General features: G+C 61.1%; 1 protein-coding gene across 23 annotated transcripts in view; it reads left to right on the top strand.

The window, feature by feature from the left end:
• NCOR2 (nuclear receptor corepressor 2) overlaps positions 1-21,604 on the top strand; it is a 212,451-nt gene that overhangs the window by 58,069 nt on the left and 132,778 nt on the right. For 22 of the 23 annotated variants that reach the window (XM_023241291.2, XM_045041573.1, XM_045041577.1 and 19 more), the window contains 3 exons: positions 7,430-7,644; positions 15,197-15,324; positions 16,877-17,054. In XM_023241291.2, coding sequence (XP_023097059.2) covers positions 7,540-7,644; positions 15,197-15,324; positions 16,877-17,054 — 411 coding nt within the window. In that variant the 5' untranslated portion in view covers positions 7,430-7,539. Of the gene's footprint in view, positions 1-6,322; positions 6,453-7,429; positions 7,645-15,196; positions 15,325-16,876; positions 17,055-21,604 lie in introns of those variants that run through there. The other variant, XM_045041563.1, reaches the window with a different exon arrangement.

Here is a 21,604-nt window from a genome sequence, read left to right on the forward strand (position 1 = left end):
GACCCCGTTTGGGATGGGCTTGTCTTGGCTGGTCTCCATTTAGGGGTGGGCGGGTGGCATTTCTGAGGGCAGTGCTCTGAGCTGAGCCGTATGTGACTTTGGGCCACTCAGGGGTGCTGCTCTTTGGGCAGAGCCATGAGCAGGCCGTGGTTGGGTCCCTGGCTCCTCCTTGGGGCGGAGAGGTCGTGTCAGGGGCAAGGAGGCCAGTTGTACTCCTGCTGGATAGGGACCTGTGTTCTAGGGGACCCTGAATGGTGGCTTTAATCGCGTTAGGATTCCAGGTGGGTTACTCCCCGATGGAGGGCACAGCTGAAGTTTCCTTTAACACAGGGGCACGAGGAGCAGGCTTGGTACAGGAGACCCCGAACATCACCCCTGCCCAGAGGGTGGCGCCTTCCTTTCTCGTTCAGAGTGAAAGCCTGTGTGACCTCACAGGGGCCGTGCTCACTCCACTCTTGCCATCCGGGCTCCCTGGCCATTCCCTCCCCACCTCAGGGCCTTTGCACTGTCTGCTCCGTCTGCCTGGAGCAGCTTCCCTAGACATCCGCATGCTTCCTTTCTCCCCTCTCTCTCCTTCTCCATGCCCCGCCCCGCCGCCAGCCATCCCCTGTCTACCCTCCTCATGCTTCTCGTTTTCCCCACACCGCAGACACCTCCCAACATTCCTGTAATTACTCCTGTCTGGCTTGCTAGAATGGCAGCTCTGTGAAGGCAGGGGTCTGGGGGCTTTTACTCGCGGCCGCGTCTCAGAACCTGCCCACGAGGGTTCCTGTAATCGTGGTTGACGGCGGGGAGCTGCCTGGGAGGGGGCAGGGACTCTGGCTTCACCCCCCTGCCCTCGTGGGCCGGGCAGGCTCCTCTGGGCTCACCGGGGCCGCCTCCCACGGGGCTCTCTGTGTCCCAGGGCTCAGCTGAGAGCCGGATCCCTGAGCAAGGAGGCCCTGTGGAAGGTGGAGCTGGTACTTGGCCGGCTCCCCATTTTCCCGGCACGCCAGAAACTAGAAACTCAAGGCGTAAACAGTCCGCTTCGTTCTAGCTGGCGTTTCTGACACCTCTTAACGTCACATCCCAGAACAGCCTCGGTGCTCACGTCCCCCGTGCTGGCTTCCGGGGCTCCGTGCTCCCGGGGCCAGGCTGTTTCTGCTCGGTACATATCTGTTGGATCCTCCTGTGTGCCAGGCTCCGGATTATAGCAGTGGGCCGAGCAAATATGCATCGAGCACCTACCGTATCGGGTTAAATGCGTGTCTCCCCCTGTAATTCATGTCCACCTGGAAGCTGGGAACATGATCTTATTTGGAAAGCGGGTCTTGGCAGATGTGACTAGTTAAGATGAGGTCACAACCGGATGAGGGTGGGCCCTGAATCCAATGACTGGGGTCCTTCTCGGGGGAGGACCAGCAGAGAGGTGGCCGCAAGCCAAGGGATGCCCGGGGCTACCCGCTGCTGGACGAGTCCGGAAGGATCCCCCCCCACCCCGACCCGGAGCCTTGGGGGAGGAGCGTGGCCCTGACCCACACCTTGATTTGGGACTTCCGGCTTCCAGAACGGTGAGAGAATGCATTTCTGTTGTTTTCCGCCCTTCCTTTTTTTTTTTTTTTTTTTTAACATTTAATTATTTTTGAGAGGCCGAGCGTGAGCGGGGGAGGGGCAGAGAGAGAGGGAGACCAAGAATCTGAAGCAGGCTCCAGGCTCCGAGCTGTCCGCCCAGAGCCCGACGCGGGGCTCGAACCCACAGAGCACGAGATCATGACCTGAGCCGAAGGCGGATGCTCAGCTGACCGAGCCCCCCCAGGCGCCCCTCCACCACCATCCTGTTTGTGGTGCATCGTTCACCCAGGTTCCGGGAAGCTAGCGCACCTCTGTGTGCCAGGCCCTTGCAGGGGAATCGCCAGTGGATCCAAACAGAGATTTGTCCAGTAGCTGCTGAGCGGTCCCACGCCCTTCTGGAGGCTGAAGAGCCGTGGTGAGGAAGGCCACGGCGTTCCCAGTGCCTCACTGTCTCTCCAGCCCGGACAGGCCGGCGGGGGCGGGGGTACGAGAGACCAGGTCCTCTGTGTGGGGCCTGTGGCTTCTCTGAGCACCCTGGAGGGTTCTGGAGGGTTCTGGCGAGCGCGTGCGTGTGTGCACGTGCTGGGGGCTTCTCTCCGGCTGACAGCTGAGTTTTCATTCTGAGGCTCCCCCACCTGCCACGGGTTCTGACGTCGGTGCCCACTAGTTACGGGAAAGTCTCAGGCATTGGGTGGCGCAGAGAGCTGGCCTTTCGTCTTCTCCAGAGCCTGGGCTCAGGTCGGAAGGCTCCCAGGCACCTTAACGAGCACCCCGCACGTCCGTCCCCCGCCCGCTCTCGGAGCCGTCCCGGCCCCGACCTGCTGTAATCCGCCCTCCCCGGAGCTGCAGCGGGCCGCACGCGGCACGGAAAATCTATGGAATGTGCCTCAGTGGGGCCTCAGCGTCCTGCCTGGGGCCGGAGAGGAATGTGGGGGCAGCAGGGCTCTGGCCTCACCTGGCGTTACTGGCACCTGCCTGGACAGGTTCCCTTGTTGAGCACCTGCTGTGTGCCAGGCGCACCGGTAGGCTTGTGGGATGCAGCGGGGGCAAGGCAGACAAAACCCACAGCGGTGAGCTTCCTCCTGCAGATTTGGGAGGAAAGCCATGCGGTGGATGGAACACGGGCTGTGAGGTCAGGATTGTGGGGAGCGGCCCCGTGGGGCCCGCAGGGCTCTCTGGTGGGCCACTGAGTGGCCCCTGCTGGGTGCTGCCTCTGGGGCAGGTGCAGTAGAGGGCCACCCTGGGGCCCCTGTGCTGTTTGTGGGTGGTCCCCACCGTGGACCATTCGTGCCGGGCCCCGTGCAGGACTGGAGTTCTTGGCCCTCCTCTGCCTGGCTCGGCGGCCCTAGTGCCCTGGTTTGTGGCTTGGACGTGCGCGGCCCGGGCCGGGGCTTTGGGGCTCGGAAGTATCCCACGCTACCTGGCTCGGCCATTTCTTAGCCCCGCTTGAGGGCCGTCTCGTCTCCTCCGAGCCCTGCCCTTGCTGAGTTTGCCTCATTGAGCGCCTGCTGTTTACCAGGCGTGATGGCATTGCTTCCCAAGCATGCCGTCCTGCTGACAGGCTGGTGGAGCAGGAATTCTGGATGTGTACCCGAGGAAACTGAGGCTCAGAGGTGTGAGGCTTCCTGCCTGACGAGGGGACAGAGGGTCCCCGTCCCCGGGAGGCCACTTGGCCTCTTCCACCCCAGGGTGGAGCTCCTTCCCGACTTCCTGGGCTGTGCCTGCTTCTCCTTGTCTGGTGCTGCCGCTCCGATCCGGCCAGCGTCGTCTCTTGCTTGGATGCCCGCAGGAGCCCCGAGGTCTCCCGGCTCTCTGTGGCGCCTGCTTATAAAACACACTGACTTCGGCCCAGGTCACGATCTCGCGGTCCGTGAGTTCGAGCCCCGCGTCGGGCTCTGTGCGGACAGCTCGGAGCCTGGAGCCTGCTTCCGATTCTGTGTCTCCCTCTCTCTCTGCCCCTCCCCCACTCATGCTCTGCCTCTCTCTGTCTCTCAAAAATACATAAATGTTAAAAAATTAAAAAAAATAAAATAAAACACACTGACTCTTCATTTCCCCAACCACCGTCTGTGGCTCCTCAGAGCCCTTAGAACAGAACCCATCCTTGCCGTGGCCCGTGGGCCTTGAGTGACTGTCCCCCCCCACCTGCCTCGTGCTCACTCAATCAGTTACTCAAGCACGAGGTGCCTGGTCTCACCTCCGGGCTCCTGTTCAGGTGGCCGCCTCCCCCTGCCTCCCTCCTGGCTGTCTTGTGCCCGCTCCGCTCCGGAAACTTCTCCCTTCTCCCCCTTCTCCCCGAGACCCCCTCGCCCTCCCCGAGGCTGGAGTAGCCTGAGCGTCCATCTCCGAGGTCACTGTTTGCTTTCTGCTCCCTGCTGCACCCCACTCCCACCCGGTCGGGGCACCGAGACCCTCGGCAGCTGGGCTCCGCCTCATTCACTCGTGTGGGGCTCAGCGCGCAGCGGGGACCCCGAAGTTTCTGTCCATAAATGGATGCGTGCTACCCTCTCTTGACCCCGAAGCCACCAGATCCGCGGTGGTATTGGGGCCGCTGTGCCGAGATTGGCTGCAGCCTCGATCGGTCTTCAGAAGGCCTTCCAGCCCAGACCAGATCCGGGGCACCCTCACCCCTCCCCTACCCCCATCTTTGATGGAGGTGCGTCCTAGTTTTCCTTGTCATTCACATTCAAACCTTGAGGAAGACATTTGTTTTTCCATCGACAGTGTTATGCAAATACTACCTGTGTCTAATTTGAACACATTTCCATCCCCGCGTGGAGAGCCTGGGTGCCCGTTAGCAGTCACTGCCCACGCCCTCGGCCCTGGCGGCCACCAGTCCGTTTCGGGTCTCTATGGGGTTGCCTATTCCGGATACTTCCTGTAAGGGGACTCCCACACCAGCCGGCCTTTTGTGACCGCCTCCTTTCACGCGGCGTGATGTTTTCACACCCGCGGTGTGGCTGTGTCAGTAGTTCATTTCTTTTTGTGACTCAGTCGCGTTCCACCGTGTGGATGGACCACAGTTTGTTTATCCGTTCGTCTGTTGATGGACTCTTGGGCAGTGTCCACCCCTTGGCTGTTGTGAATAGTGCAGCTCTGAACGTTCGTATACATGTATTTGTTCGAGTCCCCGTTTTCAGTTCTTTTGGGAACGTGCCCGGGACTGGAATTGCTGGGTCATTGGGTAATTCTGTGTTTAACTTTTGGAGGAACCACCAAAATGTTTTCCTAAAAAAAAAAAAAAAAAAAATTTTTTTTTTTTTTTTTTTTTGAGCTGGCAAGAAATGTGACTGAGGTTGGGAGGGGTGGAAATTGGGTTTATTAAACAAGCTCGTGGTGAATGGAGGGGGCACCCAGAGTCCCTTGGCTTTGGGGACAACCTAGACGTGAGGACACGGGGCCAGGGAGTGCCAGGGTGACCTGTTGATGGCTGAGGCCCCTCGAGCTTGGCAGCCGACACACCGTGAGTCTTGAGGGAATGGGAACCCGGCCAGACCCTGGCCTTGGTGTGAGGAGGGTGGGGTGCCGCTGAGGGTTCTCCAGGGCTGGTTTGGAAAGGTGTCACCTCCCCGGCTTCTGGAGCCCACGTGCACTGCGCGCGTGAGCATCTGGCAGAGGCCTGCCATCTCCAGTTGGCGTCTTGTTAGGCAAAGGAAGTTAGGAAAGCTGTGGGTAAATCAGACTTCTTTGCCGCCTTATGCAATGCAAAATCAAACAGCCATTTGGAAGCTCCCCCACTGCGCTTGGAGGAGGGGCGACCAGTGGGAGCCTCTCCCTGCCGAGGTGCTGGCCTCAGCTCCTCGGATCGGAGAGCCCAGAGAGAAAGCAGAATGGAATTTGCGTGACCAGGATCCACTGGGCTCCGAGATGGATGGGAGCAATGGGAATTCTGGAACGGGGTCCGGAAGTGGCCACACCTGCCCCTCTCCCCAGGCCGGTTTCTTGTCTCTGGGCTATCGGACAGATGTCACGTTGCCCTCGGTGGGAACTGGCAGGGCAGCCCCCCCCATCAGAGCGTCACTGTCACTAGGCTGGAGCCACTGCAGAGACAGTACTAGGGGAAGTGATACTAACAGCGTCTGTTAGCTGAGCAGGATTTGGTCCCGTGTTTATAAAAATTACAGGGCACATCCTGTCTCGGTGGCTGGGAAAAGCCCACGTGGGCAACTTGCTGAGGTGCCCGTAGGTGCATTGATCTGTGACTCCTTCCTTCCCTGGCTGAGTCAGACTTCTGGTGGCAAGCGACAGAAACCCAGGTTGGGCCGGCGAAGGCCAAGCACGCGGCCGTCTCCGCTCTCCTAAGCGAGCGAGCAGGCTTCGCCTTCAGGCCTGGCTGTCATCAGGACCCCGCTGCGCTCCCTCCGCCCTTCCGCTCTGGCTTCCTGCCGGCCGGCGTCGTTGCTCGGCGGGCATCTGCCATGAGGTGGCCCCCAGAACCGCAGGCTTTCGAGCTCCTGGTTCCGGGCCAAGCTGGTTCCTCCAGCCAGAGTCTCAAGACTGCCTCTCATTGGCCTAGTTTGGGCCAAGGGCGCATCCCTCGACCAATCCCTGGCCCGGGGGATGCAGGACTTGCATTGGCCAGGCCCGGGTCACGTGACTACTTCCCGAGCGCCGGTGGGAGGCCGGAGGATGGTTCCAGAAAGGAAGGTCACATCTACAGTGGCGGGAAAGATGGGGGTGGGGAGGGGGACGCCACCAGAGCCTCAGATGGGGGTCTCGTTCCTCCTCTGACCACCGCGATCTCAGCCCTCCGTCCCAGTTCGAGACGGCCACGGGGCCCATCGCCAGGGGAGGGGCCCGGCGTCTTCCCGTGGAGAAGGACAGTTGTGAACCCGGGGCAGGGCGAGGAGGGGCGTCGTGAGATGCAGCCCCAGCCTTGCCCGGCGCACCGGGGCGTCCAGGTGCCAGGCCCCTGCGCCATCTTGGATTTTTCTAGCGGGGGGCGGGGCTGCACGTGCGGGGCCGGGGGAGGGGCCGTGGCCGTGGCTGTGCCCGGCTCTCACCGTGGGCGTGGGCAGGCGGCCCAGGGGTGGGGGGGATGGAGGCCCCCCCCAGAGATTTCTGGGCAAAGGCAGCTTCTGACTAAGGGCCTCCTGGCGCCCTTGAGTCCTTTCTTCCTCCCGAGACTCAGTTTCCCCAGCTCTAAAAGCACGGGACTGCTTCTTGAGATTTTTTTCCAGCCTGGACATGGGTGTTTTCTGTCCCATGGAAGGTACGGTTTATCCGTTCCCCCCGCCCCGGCTCTTGTCTGGGTCCTTAGCTGTTTCCCCAACGCGGCCCCCGGCTGCCCAGTCCCCCCACTCCCAGCTCTGCTCCTGCACGGGGTCATGCGGAGGCCCAGGCAGGCCCGGCCTTGCCCGGGGTCACGCTGTGACCCGTGTCCTGCCCGAGCTGACCCTGCCCGCCGTGGCCAGGGACGCAACCGTGCGCCTCACCCTGGCGGTGCCTCTCAGGACAGGCCCCCAGCTGCCTGCCTGAACTGGGTGCTTTCCGAGAACTTTGCCCTGGTGACTTGGAAATCTGCAGGGGCCGTGGGGTGAGGTCGGGTGGGCCGTGGGGGCTCGGGACCCTTCGGGGAATGGTGGGGCAGTGTTCACAGGGTTGGGGTTCCTGTGCCTGCTGAACCAGGGCCTTGGTCGTGGGTGGGGGGCGTGTCTGGCCTGGTCTGTGGCTCGGGGGTCCCCCAGATGCCATGTTGCCACCTCCCGCTGTCGGTGGGCAGGAAGCGCCCAGCGGCTTGGAGGAGGAGGAGGGTCAGGAGGACCTGTGTGCTTGCTTTTCCTCAGGGACCAAAGGAACTATTAGGGGGCCCCACCAGGGTCCTTGGAGGGGACACTGTCCCGTGGCTGATCTGGTCTCTTTTCTGCTTTTTTCTCAGGTTCCTGTGACAGGGCGGCCCGTGAGCAGATGAGGAGGACTGGCTTTTAACCTTGGTGGCCATCGAGAGGGAGATTGTTGGGGCCCAAGAGCCCCCAGACGCTCGCCGCCATGTCGGGGTCCACGCAGCCTGTGGCGCAGACGTGGAGGGCCACCGAGCCCCGCTACCCGCCCCATGGCATTTCTTACCCTGTGCAGATCGCCCGGCCCCACACGGTGAGTAAGGGGGTGGTGTATGCCCGGGGCCACCTTTGGGGCCTTCTCTCCCCGAGTCCCCGTGAGGGCTGGTGTGGCTCTGACGGGGTCCAGCCAGGGCTCACTGGGTTCCCTGAGGGGAGTTGGGGTGTCACGGCAGGGACCACTGGCCTCTGGACGTTCTGGTAAAATCTCTTAGCTCCCGCTCTAAACGGGGGGGTGATGGAGACCGGGGCCAGGCTGAGCTGGGATCTCTGCCTCTCTGAGTCAGCTGTGGAATTTGTGTACGGACACGGGACGCCTGCTGTATACGCTTTGCTGGCAGCCCAGCCTCCCCTGGACTGCCTTTGGCTTTGTTGGGGTCTCCCGGGTGCTGACCGACAGCCCCTTGCCTGCCTGAGCCGTGGCCCCGGAGCTCGTGCACCGGAGGCTCTGAGATGAAGACGCTCGGAACGCGTGTCTGGAGCCCTGATTTGGGGATCCGGGGTGTCGTTTCCTCTCACCGAGGAGCCGCCCCTCGACCTGCCTGCGGGGAAAGAGGAGTGCTGGCTACGTGCTGGCCCGCACGCGCGTGCGCCCTCGACCGGCTCTCCTAAGCTGCACCCTTGTTTCTCCTCGCAGTGACCCCGTTTCCTGCCGCGCCTCTCGCTGCGCGGTGCGGCCGTGAGGATGGGCCTTTGCTGGCATTTTTTGGGCACCTACTGGGAACCGTGTCCTTGGGCCTTGCCGGAGGGCTCCCGGGGTCTGGGGCCTCCCTGTTTGACCAACTGGCTGCTCGGCGGGGGGGTGTGGGGTCTTGCGGTCGTAGCTGGGCAAGAGGCTGGCTCTGCTGGCCCGTGTGTGTGTGTGTGTGTGTGTGTGTGTGTGTGTGTGTGCGTGTGCGTGCATGCGTGTGGACTGCTTGGCGTGGTTCCTCTTCGTGAGAAGAAAGGAAGTGGTGTGGGAGGGCATTTCCATCAGCGAGCGTGTGAACCCACTGGCCCCGCGGGGAGGGTGTCCCAGACGCGGCGGCCTCTGGAGGATTTTGGCCACCAGGATGCTTTTCAGAGCCAGCCGGGCTGAACGGGCACATCTCGAGCCCTGTGACGAGAGCTTGCCTGTGGGTGGTCTTCAGATCCTCCGTCCGGCCCAGTGAAAGAGCGTCTGGCGTCGGTGCCCCACCTTGCACTCGAGGGGACTGAGGCCAGGAGACTAAACCGCAGGCCTCAGGTGAGATCGCTGCTGGGAGGCAGTCCGCTTCAGCCTCGGGGTTCTGAGCCCCGGTCACAGACGCCACTGCCTGCTGGGCACCTACCGTGTGCCCAGGGCCACGGGAGTGTGCTCCTGGGGGCGCACGTTGTTACGTAGCGTCACCTTCTGTATCAGGGTCCCCAGCGACAGCCACGGCAACAGCGACCACAAACCCTTGATTACCGAGCCCTTGCCACAGGGCCAACGTTCTGTTTAGAACCTTCTACGCAGATAGTTCACTTGCTGCTCTGAATCACCCCGGAGAGGGTCTCGAACGCTGTTTGTGGATCGGGAATGTTTTGTAGGCGAGGAGAAAGGTCCACGTCCTTAACCATTCTGAGCCTCGGTTTTTTAATCTATAAAATGGTGTCACGGCCGCTCCCGTCTCCTGCGTTCTCGTGGGGATTAAACATAACAACCTGCATGAAGTCCTTGTGGCAGCGCCTGGCACCCGCTCTGACGGACGTGTCCGTTCGCTGTCGCTATTCCTTGTTACCTCACTGTTACCGCAGCTGCCCGCAGGGGCTGCCTCTCCTGGGGGCCCCTGGCCGATGCCTCTGGCTTCTCTCTTGTTGCTGGGCCCCTCCTGCTGGGTTCCCAGCCCTCTCCCACCCCTTCCCTGTGGCACAGCTTTGGAAAGTCCTCCTGTCCCTAGAGCCTCCCCCCTCCACCCCCCGCTGCCCCACTCTCCCGCCTTCCTTCTTGCCCTTTGCCCCAGCTGGGCCCTCTCCCGGTCATTTGGGGTCACTGGCTGACCCATAATGTCTCCTGTTCTGCCCCCACCGGGCTGTCAGTGACGCAGGATGTGGCTGGACAGGCCCCAGCAGTCACCACCCACTCCAGGCAGGAGGCTGAGGCCAGGGGTGAGCAGGGCCCTGGGGCAGCTGTGGGGTGGGGCATTCCTGTCCTGTGTGGTGGCAGCAGTGGGGCCCCGGTCCCTGCTCTGTGTGGGGCGGCCCAACCCTGCTTGTCACCTAAAAGGCAGGAGCAAGAATTCCGGGCACCCCGGGTTGGGGGTGGGTCTTGCTGTCCTGGGCATGTGTCCTGGCTGGAGCCACTTTCCCTTGGCTGGTGGGGGGTCAGCATTGGGTCTGTAGTCTGGAGGCCCTCCCTCCGCACTGCAGCCCGTGCCCTCTAACATGTTCCCATTAGCCGATTTTACAGGTGGGGTGAGGTGCCCCCCTTTTCTGAGTCTAGCAGACAGAGGGTGGAAGAAAGGGGAAATCGAGGCACAGGGAGAAAAATGCCCCATCCAGGAGCCAGGTGGGAGCCCAGGGTCCTGGCTCCTTGCATGGTAGCTGAGGCCGGAAGCTGGGAGGAAGGGGAGGGGCCTGGACCCGGTGACCTGTGACCTTCCTGAGACTCAGTCTTCTCTCTCTCTCTCTCTCTCTCTCTCTCTCTCTCTCTCTCTCTCACACACACACACACACACACACACACACACACACACACACAAACAGGCTTATCTTCAGGAGTAGCACCTCTTGGTTCCAGAGGCTTCTTTCCATGTGCCCTGGGCCCAGGGCTGCTTGGATGGCGAGTCCACCCTGGAGCCCAGAAGAACCTCCACATCTGGCCTTGAATCTCCGTTCCTTCCCACCTGCTGAGTGACACTGGGCTGCCCACTTGGCCCTGTGGGGGGGCAGCCTCGGTGTTCCTATCTGAAGTATGGAGTTGTGGGTCTGAGCCTCCGTGGAAGGTGCCCGGGCGGGGTTGCGGTAGTCCTGTCTTTCCTGCTGGCGGGGTGACGGGAGCCCCTGTCCTTTGGGGTGGCAGGACCCTGGACTCAGGGGCCGTGGGGGCCGTCCCGTCTGCTGGCCCGCCACCTCCAGGCTGCCCGCTGTGAGGTTCACGGTGCGGGCGGAAGGCGCGATCCCGGGTGTGCTCTCAGGCAGAGGCCTGGCCGTTCCCCTGCCCGCTTCTGACACCCTCTCGGCCTTTCCGGACACCGTGCGCGTTGCCTGGGGAATCCCACAGAACCCCTCTGTGCCCTGCCCTCTCCACCTCTGTGGTCTTGGCTTCCCTCCCTCACGGAATCAGGACCCCACATCTTTCCCTGTGCATCTCCCGGGATTGGGGGTCCCGACGTACCTTCCCCGCCTCGCCTTTTGTCAGGCTTCCTGGGGACTTCTCCGAGTCCCCCGGGACCTTCTGGACTTGCCTGAGCTCTTGTAGTTCTTGTGCTGAACGGATGCATTCGAGTCAAAAGGTGCAAGGTCTGACTTCTAGCGCTGCCGCTTTCTGCTGTGTGGACCCTGGCAAGTTACTCAACCTCTCTGTGCCTCCGTGTAGAGGGGTGGCTAAGAGCACAGGCTCTGGAGCCAGACCGATTGCGTTTCTGCGCTGCCTTAGTGATACCTTGGCTGTGGAATTTTGGACGAGGGGCCTTACCGCCCTGTGCCTCGGTTTCCCCGTCATTTGATGGCGGTAACTGCGGGGTTCTGAGGCTCAGGTTAGTGGACGCGGGCAGAGGCCTTCGCGTGATGCCTGTGCAGCGTCAGCTCCCACGGATATCACGGGACGCCGCTGATGACTTCGGTGACGCCGTTCTTGTGACGACAACGTAGCGTGAATGTCCTCTTCCACGTCGCCTGTGGGCTTTTCCTCTAGAGGAGACCTCGGCAAACCTCCGTAAACGTGTCGGGCCTCTCGGGCCGTGCGGCCTGTGTCATGACTGCTCAGCCCCGCTGCCCTCATAGCTCCGGAGCTGCAACCGAGAGGCAGAGGAGTGGCCGAGGGCCGAGCCCGGCTTGGGCCTTGGGCCCCGTTTCGGACTCCTGCCCCGGATCGGTGCTTCCCGAAAGCTCTGTGGGGAGGACCGGTCCGTTTCAGCTGCACTTTGCCCCAAAGCCAAACTGCACGGAACCCCCGCCCGTCCGGTGCGGGCGCTGGCCGTGGCGAGGCCGGCAGCGCGCAGGCCGGCTGGCGCACGAAGACGCGTGTCTTCTGTACCCACTCGTCGCGGGCAACGGGGTGGGCCCCACGTGGAGCAGCGCCGCCTTGGGTGAAAGGTCAGGGACCCGGGGGCCCGCGGGCGCGTGTGGGCGCGCCGGTGGGTTGCTCGTGTCCTGAATGCTGCCCGGGGTTTCTCCGCCTCACCTTTGTGGCCCTTCCTGCCCCCCCCCCCCCCAGTTCTGGGTGCTGGGGGACGGCTCCCCAGAAAGGCCTCTCGGGAGCCCCCGTGCTGGGAGCTTTGTTCATTCATTTAGCACTCAGTAGGCGCCTCGTCTGCCAGTACTTCCGTGGGCCCTGGGAACGGAGCTGTGAGCAAACCAGAAGCATCCCTGCCTCAGGCAGCTGGTGTTCTCATGGGGCAGCAGTGAGCAGGGAAGGAGGAGCGAGGGAAGGCGGAGGTTGTGGGGCTCCTAATTGAAGTCAGGCGCCAGGGAGGGAGGCCTCACTGGGAAGCTGACATTGGGATCAAAACCTGAAAGGAACTGGAGGGCCGGGCACGGGGAAATGTGGTTAAGGAATGTTCCAGGCAGAGGAAACAGCACGTGCAAAGGCCCTGAGGTGGGAGCCCCACCTCTCCAGGAGGGGCCCACGAGTCCTTTGCCTGCCAGGTGCGGCTCCAGACGTTTCCTCGGCACCCCCTGGGTGAGAAACCCTATCCCAGGAGCCAGCGAGGAGCTGATCTTCTCATAGCACAGCTGCAAAGAAAACCTTTCTCCCGGCCCCTCCCTCCAACATCTCCCAGAATCCAGACCCGGTTTGGATTTGACCCGAGGCCCAGATGCCTCAGCCCCTTTGTCCTTGTGGCTCCTTAGGATCTAGCCAGGGACGTGCCAGATGGGGTTGTCTCCTGGTTAAGTTGATTTTCCACAGTGCCTGTCCCCTTCCTGGGGAGTTTGAGGGGCATAGTTTATCGGCAAGTCCCGATTTCTAGTGTCAGAGGCACCACGGCTGAGGAGAGGCTGGCAGAGGCGGGGGGGGGGGGTCTCACCTGAGACCCCCCCCCCCCAATTCTCTGAGCAAGCAGCTCTGCGAGCATGTGGCAAGGGCAGGGCAGGCCCCTGCCCCCCCAAGTCTGGCTTGTTGCTGTCACCTTTTGGGGGTACGTTCAGAACCTGCAGTCTGCCCCTCCCCGTCCCTCAGCAGGAAGCCAGCCTGGCCTCAGTCCTGCATCTCAGAACCTCCCCTCCTTGCTGTGTCACCTAGGCGAGTCACTTACCTTCTCTGTGCCCGAGGTCTCATGTTTGTGTGGGACCGTGCATGAGACCCGCCTCATGGCGTCACTGTGGGAATTAAATGAAAAACACGCTTAAAGCTTTTGTCGGCGGGCAGACACGGGCAGTTCATGAACGTCGGGTATTGTTATTATCTTGTTACATCACGTAGAGTTCGTGGGCTCTGAGACGTGGCCGGGAGGCTTGGAGCCTGAGGGCCTGGTGCGCCCCACCTCGGGTCAGCTTCTCCCTTGGGACGTCCCCGATTCTGGGCTTCCTGTGGAGCTTCCAGACCCCCCTGAGGGGGGGGGGTCCCCGGCTCAGCCCTGGAGACCAGCTTCGGGGCCTAGGGTGGGGTTTAGTGAGGACACCGCAGAAATGGCCCCCGAGATGCCCCTCGGAGGGGCTTTGCTGACGAGCGTCTCCCGCTTGGCTCTTAAACTGGGAAACTGAGGCCAGAAAGTTCGTGAAATGGCCTCTCCGCCCTCCCCCCCCCACCCTGCCCCTGCCCAGGGCCCTGTGTGCCTCGTGCCTCTTCCCACCTCCGTTGGCCGACGTAGCTGCTGTCTCGCCGAGGCGTTGGCTTGTCTGTCTCCTGAGGGATCGGACTGTCTGTCTCTTGCCGCTTTGCTCACTTTGCTTTTGCGCGAGAGAGCCGGGCGGGGAAAACCTTCCCCCTGGCAGACGGCAGAGGCTGCCGATTCCTTCTCACACCTCTGCACGTGCGTGTGATCTGGGCCTGGCAGCCTTGCCAGCGTGATCCCAGAGGCCTCGCTCCCTCCCTCCTTCCCTCCCTCCCCCAGGGCCTTCCCCCTTCCTCCTCCTTCCCACCCGCCTCCATTTGTGAGCACCTGGGGCCTCGTGCTAGACATCACAGAGTGGGGGGGGGGCGGGGGGGAGGGCTGAGCCCTTCTCTGCCTTCCGGAAGCCACCTGTCATCTTGAGGCAGGTCTTTGGAGAGTTACGGAGGGTTTGTGGTAGGAAGCACAGGGACCTCCTTCCATGCGGTCAGGCACCCGTTTCAAAGATGAGGAAACTGAGGCTCAGAGGGTTGGAGTGACGGACAGTTCCCCCAGCCCGAGGCCCTGCAACCTTTCTTCCCCACATTGGGCCTCCTCAGCGTTTCCAGCCTCCGAAGTCGCTGGGGTCCCTGTTCATTCCATTTACTCGTCTTCTCCAGCCCTTGGCGTCCCAGCCTCTTACATGCTTGCTTTGGAGGGTCTGAAACGCACACACTCCCAGCACACCTGCCTGATAGCATTTGATCGTCTTTGCAGGAATAACTGCTTAAAAAAAAAAAAAAAAAAAAAGCCGGACAACAGGAGCATGAGAAGACCGACTAGACTCTTTTAATGGAAACTTGGGAGAATTGAGAGAGGTGCCCAGAAGAAGATAAATCACACGCGGTGCCCCTCTGCCTAAGCCTTACCTGTGCCAGACATCGCTAATTGATTGCCGCACACAGTGTAACTGAGTGTTCTAGGCAGGCAGAGCGAATCGATTTGGATTGGTACAGTGGGAAGCCCTGTTTTCTCTTTCGAAACGCTCGTTCCTATGCTGTTTTAAAAACCCTTTCTAACGTGTCTCGGATCAGAGTGTAGTTGATAATCAGGATACTTGCAATTTGTTAGCGTTTGGTTTTTCCCCAGATGAGAAGGGGTGATGGACGGCACGTTACTGAAGAAGGAGGGTTTTGTCTGAAGCCCGTTTCCCCTTCTGACTTTGGCCGGACACACGTGGGTGGGTTTTCTTTTCACAGACAAGACAGGGGAACCCCAAGGTGGCCCCTTGTTTTGGAAGCTGGTCTTCGAGCCTCACAGACCTGTGCCCTGCAGTCTCACGCACACACCCTATCCCCTCAGTGCCCCGCTAGACACGTGGGCTGTGCCCTTTCCAGCCTCCCGCTACCAGGCGGGCTCGGTGGTCTCGTCGGGGAGGAGGGCGTAATCGCACGTGCTGCAGGTGCCCCTGTGGGGCCGGGTGAGGGACCGCGGTGGCACGGCACAGGGTGCATGTTAGCCGGCGACTGGCCCCGGGCACGCCCTCTGGCCACCCCGGGCGTCCGGAGCCACGCGTGGACGCGGACGTGGCCCCGCGCAGGAGCGAGCGCCCGGCTGCGCCCGTGACCGTGGAGCGGGCCGTCTTGGCTCACCCGCTTCCTCGGCCTCTCGCTTCAGGACGTCGGGCTGCTCGAGTACCAGCACCACCCCCGTGACTATGCCTCGCACCTGTCGCCCGGTTCCATCCTCCAGCCGCAGAGGAGGAGGCCCTCCCTGCTGTCCGAATTTCAGCCTGGGAACGAGAGGTGAGGAGAGGCTTGCACGCCGCCTAGCTGGGAGCCGCGGGGTCGGTCCTCAGGCCGGGGGAGGAGGCAGGAGCGTGCAGGGCTGGTGTTAAGTCGGGGGGCCGCCGTGCTGTGTGCCTGCCCTCGTCCTGGTGCAGCTGTGACTTGGGGCGCGGTTGCGGGGGAGCGGGGAAGGGCCACGTGGCCCTCCGACTTCGCAGCGTGGGCCTTCAGTGGTCTCTGGGGGTGGGTAGTCCTAGGCAGGAGGGGTCGACCGCCAAGATGCGGAGGGGCGGGGCTGGGGTGCCGGTGAGAGGGACAAGTCCCGCCTGGGTGCACCCGGGCTGCCCCCTCCTCCCTCCTGTCGTCTTCCCCTCTCTGTCCCTCAGCTACCAGCCGAGGCCCTCTGGTGTCTGCCTGTGGCTGGGCCTGCCTGTCCTTAAATCTGGGGGGAAGGGGATGAGCCCGTGCAGCAGGACGGGACCCCAGTGAGGGGAGGGCCGAGGCCAGAGCGGGGCCCCAAGATGCTGGAGATCATAACAGCACTGACCGCTAAGAGTCCTAAGCTCAGATGTCATGTGCTGGCCCATTCTAGGCTGTGGGCGCACGACGGTAGGCGGCCCTGTCTCCAGGGCAGATGCCTCACAGACACCCACAAGATGACTCCAGAATGAGGCAGGTGACCCATTTATTAGCTACAGGGTGAGCAAGGTATTAGCTCTCTGGCTGGGGTGGCCAGAAAGGCCTCTCAGGGGAGGGACGTTTGTCCGATATGTAGCCGACCATTCAGAGAGCCGGTAAAGGCCTTCCAGACAGAGGGAACAGCATGTGCAGAGTCCCGGAGGTGAGCATGTTCTTGGAGTGTTCCGGGCAGGCATCAACTTGAAACGCATTTTAGCAGAGGGGTATTTAGGCTGTCCGGTCGGGAGCAGTAGCCGGGGGCGGAGTCTGTGAGTCCTGGCCGTGCTGTGTGTGTTGAGGCAAGGCCATGTCCTCTCTGGCCCAGTTTTGATCTCTGCAGACTGGGGAGCGGGGTTGAGGAGAGCCGGTCGGGAGTGTTAGGCTGGACAGCTCCCGTCTCTGCCCCAGGCAGCTGGCCGAGCTGGGAAGGACGCAAGGCCAGCTTTAGCAGCCAGAGTGCTGTGGTTGGCTAGTGATGTCTGCCCCGGGTGGGGGATGTGCAAATAACAGCATGTGTGTTACTGCCTGTGTTGGACCCACAAGGCTTTTTGGATTCGACCGTGCCCACGAATCACCCGGGGTTCTAGTCTGACTCTGTAGGTCTGGGGTGGGACTCAGGCTGTGCGTTTGTAGCCGGCTCCAGGCGGGGCTGATGCTGCTGGCCGTGGGCCGCTCTCGGCAGCGCGGGGGTGGGGAATCACCAGTACGTTCTCTTCCTATTAACATAGCGAGTGCTGACTCGTGGGAGGACGAGTCTGGGATTGAAGCTTGCCTCGCTGTGTGCCCTTGGCCAGATGGGCACTTCTCCCTCAGGGTCGCGGAGGGCGGGGCACACGGCAGGTGCTCGGCGGGAGGGCGGCAGCTGCGAGGCCCTGTGTCCTTGCCTCCGCAGGTCCCAGGAGCTCCACCTGCGACCCGAGTCCCACTCCTACCTGCCCGAGCTGGGCAAGTCAGAGATGGAGTTCATCGAGAGCAAGCGCCCTCGCCTGGAGCTGCTGCCGGATCCCCTGCTGCGGCCCTCACCCCTGCTGGCTGCGGGCCAGCCTGGGGGCTCGGAGGACCCGTCCAAGGTAAGGCCCGGCCCTGGCTGGGAGCCCCTGAGGACCTGGGTGCTTCTGCGGCCGCACTGGGTGCAAGGCAAGGGGTGGGGGAGGTGGGCGTGCCAGGTGGGGCACAGCTCGGGCCGAGGGTGGGCAGCGAGAGGAGGGGCCGGGACCGAGGTTGGCTCGCAGGCCGCTTCCTGGCCGGACGGGGGCCTGCTCCTACCTGAACGCGTCTGGCCTGCGGGGCCACCATGCCCCCCGCCGTGCCCCAGAGACCTCTTTCACTTTACTCCTCTTTAAAATGGAAAGTCGAGGGGCTCCTGGGTGGCTCAGTCGGTTGGGTGTCTGACTTCGGCTCAGGTCCTGATCTCGTGGTCTGTGCGTTCGAACCCCGCGTCGGGCTCTGTGCTCACGGCTCGGAGCCTGGAGCCCGCTTCGGATTCTGTGTCTCCCTCTCTCTCTGCCCTTCCTCTGTTCATGCTCTCTGTCTCTCTCTCTCAAAAATAAAATAAAAATGTAAAAAAAAATTTTAAGTGGAAAGTCGAGCGGAGCCAGTGGGGGCGAATGTGCACAGATTAAGTGCCTACGGTGTGCTGGTTGGGGAGGTGGTCCTGCTGTTTCAGTAAACCTCAGGACAGTGGAGGCTGGAAGCTTCTTTGGTCTCCATTTCACACAGAGGAAGCCGACAGAGGTGCTAATGGAGGGATCGCAGCCAGTGGCCCGGACTGTCCATTAGGGTCACCTAACTGCCCCCGAAGCTGTTGTTTTACTGTCACTGCCTGGGATGGGGCAGGGACCGCGGCCAGGTGACATGCCCGTCCTCGGCCGGTTGAGGGATGGACGTCACTCCTGCACATGCTGAGTGTTGTTCCACAGCTAGCTCGTTAGCAGCCTCCCGCCTGGTGGGTGAGGTCAGCGCTTCTCTTACTGCGGCCCTGGTGGGGGTGGGAGCAGGCGGGGGGGTGGACGTGGCCCACTCGGGCCTGTGGGTCCTCTTCCCTGCCTGATGCCGGATAGGATGGATCGGTGGGATTTCTGGCCGGTGCAGGGCCTTCGCTGGGGGGCTGGCGGGAGAGGAGGGCTCTCGGGGCTCTGACGACGGCAAGACGGTGCTAAGCGGGTGAGCCGGGTCCTGTGCCAAGCGAGCGTCGTGCCGTTGCGTCATCTCGGCCCCACTCCCGTGATCTGCGATCTCCTTTTGTAAAGGAGCCCCGGGCCCCAGGCTGAGCGAGCGGGAGCCACCCGCCCACGTCGCCGAAGGCCAGGCAGCCTGGGTCTGCAGCCCATCCCTGCCCACCAGGCTGCCCTGGTCCTCAGGCTTCCCGTCTGGTCCCGCTAGCTGGCCATCGGCCTCCCTCCTCCCAGTGCCCGCCACGCCCCCCACCGTGGGCACCTGAGTCTGTCTCCTCCACTGGGGGAGGGATGTTGCCATTAGAAAAGCTGTTTCCCGAAGAGAGCCTTGGACGGCTAGGGGAGAGGGGTACGTGTGGAGGGGCAGAGGGCCAGGTCAGTGGCCCGGCCAAAGGCCATGCCAGGGAGGTCTGATGTCCTCCCTAGGGACTGGGGCCCCCAGTGGGCTGTGGCCCGAGCTTCTGTCCGGTTCTGCCCAGAGAACAGGCTGCCAGTTTGTCTCTGGCCAGCTGCCCGCCCAGCCTGGCTCTCCGGAATGGTGGCTTGGAACCTCCTGAGGGTCTCCGTGCCTCTCAGTAGCTGTGATCACCTGCTCGTCCCTCTTCTTGAAGTTCCCTGGTGGGCTCCCTCTCCCTCTGTGAGCCTTAGTCTTTGTGTCTGTTTCTGTTTCTCTGTGTCTGTCTTCTCTTCCTGGATCTTGGGGGTCAGGGGAGTGATGGGCCCAGCACAGGGGCCACCTGGACCCTGTTCTTGCCCCAGGCTGCTGAGAGCATTTGGAAAGTTCGAGCAGATTTGGGCAAGAGAAGAAGCCAGGAGGGAACACAGCTCTGCAAGTGTTCAGATGTTTTTTGCGTCTGCCGTGTGGAATTTAGCCGGACGCATGAGACAGGAATTCAGTGCAATTTTTTTTTTTTTTTTACAGCCCCGCCCCCTGCCAGCTGTGTTCCTTTTTCATATAAAAATGTTCTGTTTTCTAACGCTTCCCTGCCCTTGAGCCGCTGGAGTTTTGTGGTATTGGGCTTCCTTTGGAATTCACCAAACTTTGCTTTAGGGGACTTTAGAGCCATCACGCACAGAACCGCTTCTGAAAGTCCCTTTGTGTGGTGGGGCTCTGTTGGCTGAAAGGGACAGAAAACCCATGTCAGACTCACTTCAGCATGGGTCTTGGCTCATACGACTGAAATCCAGGGTTGGTGGGCTTCAGGCGCAGCTTGATTCAGGTGACGTGAATGTCACCAGGTCCCCATCTCTTGGTCTGCCATTTTTCCTGTGGTCTTGTGTTAACAAGAAGGCAGTTTGAGACTCCGGGCCTTCCTCTTCCCATGTTCAAGGCCAGCGAAAAGGGAGAGATTTCCCTCCCATCTCCACGTTTCCTGCCCACAGCTGTTTCCCTCCTTGCCTGTGTGTGGGGTCCCTGCCTGTCTTGGAACCCATTGTTGTGATTGCCACAAGGGGGTAGACTCGGAGGGTCAGAGGCCAGCCCTGCCCCTTCCTGAAGTTGGGACGAGGGGGGCCTCCCCAGCCACAGGTCTTTTGCTGCCTGTGTCTTTAATTTTGCATAACGCGTTTTTCTCTTCTGTGTTGGCCCGAATTTTACACCAGGGGCATCTGATGGGAAAAATGGTGCCAGCTGCCTACCTGGCGACCGGCTGGGGTGTGGGTTTGTTGTGTTGCTCCTGTGGCTTTGGGCTGAAGTGAATCAGGCCAGCAGCCATCGGGAGAACTATCTGGAGGTCCACTAGCCAGGCTCCCTGGGTCCCAGTCCTGGAAAACCTGGTCCTGGAGAAAGCGCCCTTTGCCCTCTGGGTGTGCCTTTTCTTTTTAAGTCGAGGTGAAATTTACATAACCTGCAATTAACCACATAAAGCGAACAACTCAGTGGCATTTAGTGCATTCTCAACGCTGGGCAACCACTCGCTTCCACTAGTCCCAGAACATTCTCATCACCCCGAAAGGAGATCCCACACCCATTATCAGCCACTCCCCATTCCTCCCTCCCCAGCGCCTGGTGACCACCAGTCTGCGCTCTGTCTTTCTGGATTTGCCTGTTGACATTTCCTGTACGTGGAGTCATGTAATCCGTGGCCTTTGCTGTCTGGTGTCTTTCACTCAGCATCGTGTTCTCAAGGTTCAGCCACATTGTGGCACGGCCCAGGGCTTTGTTCCTTTTTCTGGCTGAGTCACGTTCCGTTGTATGACGATCCACGTTTTGTTTGTCTGTTCAGCCATTGATGGACCTACTGCATTTTTGCTGATCATAAAAGCTAAGCCTGAGCTTCGAGCGATAAGAAGCCGTTGAAGAAGACCCGCTTTTATTCATCGAGAACTTAAGGACAAGTTTTCAGCAACCTTGTCAGCAGTTCCCAGCCGTTGCCACTTGCTTTGTCTGACCCTTGCACTGACCTTGCCGGCTTTAGGGATGGAGGCCTCCTTTTTGCGAATGTTGCTTTCGAGATCTATTCCTGGGCTGGGATTCTGTCGATCTTCCTTTCTTGGTCCTGGCGGAAGATCCGAGAGGGGACGGGAGGGAAATGTTTCTTACGGCGGATAATGCTGCTCGGTGCTGGGAACCGCCTCCCCTGCCACCTCGTATCTCAAGAACCCTGGGAAATGACGGAGTCTGCGGGCAGAGACCGGCCGAGTGCCCTGGCCGCGTAGAGGAAGGGGCAGAACTCAGTTAGGGGCGGGGGGAGGTGGCATGAGAAGGCAAAGTGGATTTCAGCTGGCCCGGGAGGTGGAGTGGGGCCCTGTGGGCAGAGAGGATGGCCTGTGCAAAGGCCCCCAGGTGCCAGAGGACGTGAGCTGATTCCGGTTTGGTGTGTGTGGGGCCAGGTGCCCGTGGCACTCGTGTCCACCAGCATGGGCCTCCTGTCGGGGAGGAGTTAGGTCCCCAAGCCCAGCGAGTGTCTTTCTAGGGAATTTTTCATCACACAGTTTGCCACAGATTTCAGGGGTCCTGGACTCTAGAAGAGATCTTGCTCGCGCTTGCCTGGCCGTGCCGTTGCTTCTGCTGTGGAACACCCTGCAGCCTGGTCTCGTGGTCCGCCCACCTCCAGAGGGTATGATTGAGGCCCGACCTCGGCCTCTGGTGCCCTCTGAGCCGGGGTTCCATTGCATTGTGGCTGGTGACCTCAGGCATGTCGCTGAACCTTACGGGGTCTCAGTTTCTTCATCTGGGAAATGGGGAAAACGCTATTTATTCATACTTCTTAGGGTATTTGCGACAGCGACCTGAGTTAAGACTTGTGAATTGCGAAGAGCAGAGGTTGGCAAACTTAGTAAGTTTCAAACTTAGTGCTCAGCCTGCTCTTGTAAATAAAGTTTTATTGGCACACAGCCATGTTCATTTGTTTGTATCTTGTCCGTGGCTGCTTTCCCAATATAGTGATGGGTGAGTAATTGGGCAGAGTCCAGGATGCAAACCCGAAATATTTTCTACCTAGCCT

This window comes from Felis catus, chromosome D3 (genome assembly GCF_018350175.1).
Source record: "Felis catus isolate Fca126 chromosome D3, F.catus_Fca126_mat1.0, whole genome shotgun sequence".
NCBI lineage: Eukaryota > Metazoa > Chordata > Mammalia > Carnivora > Felidae > Felis > Felis catus.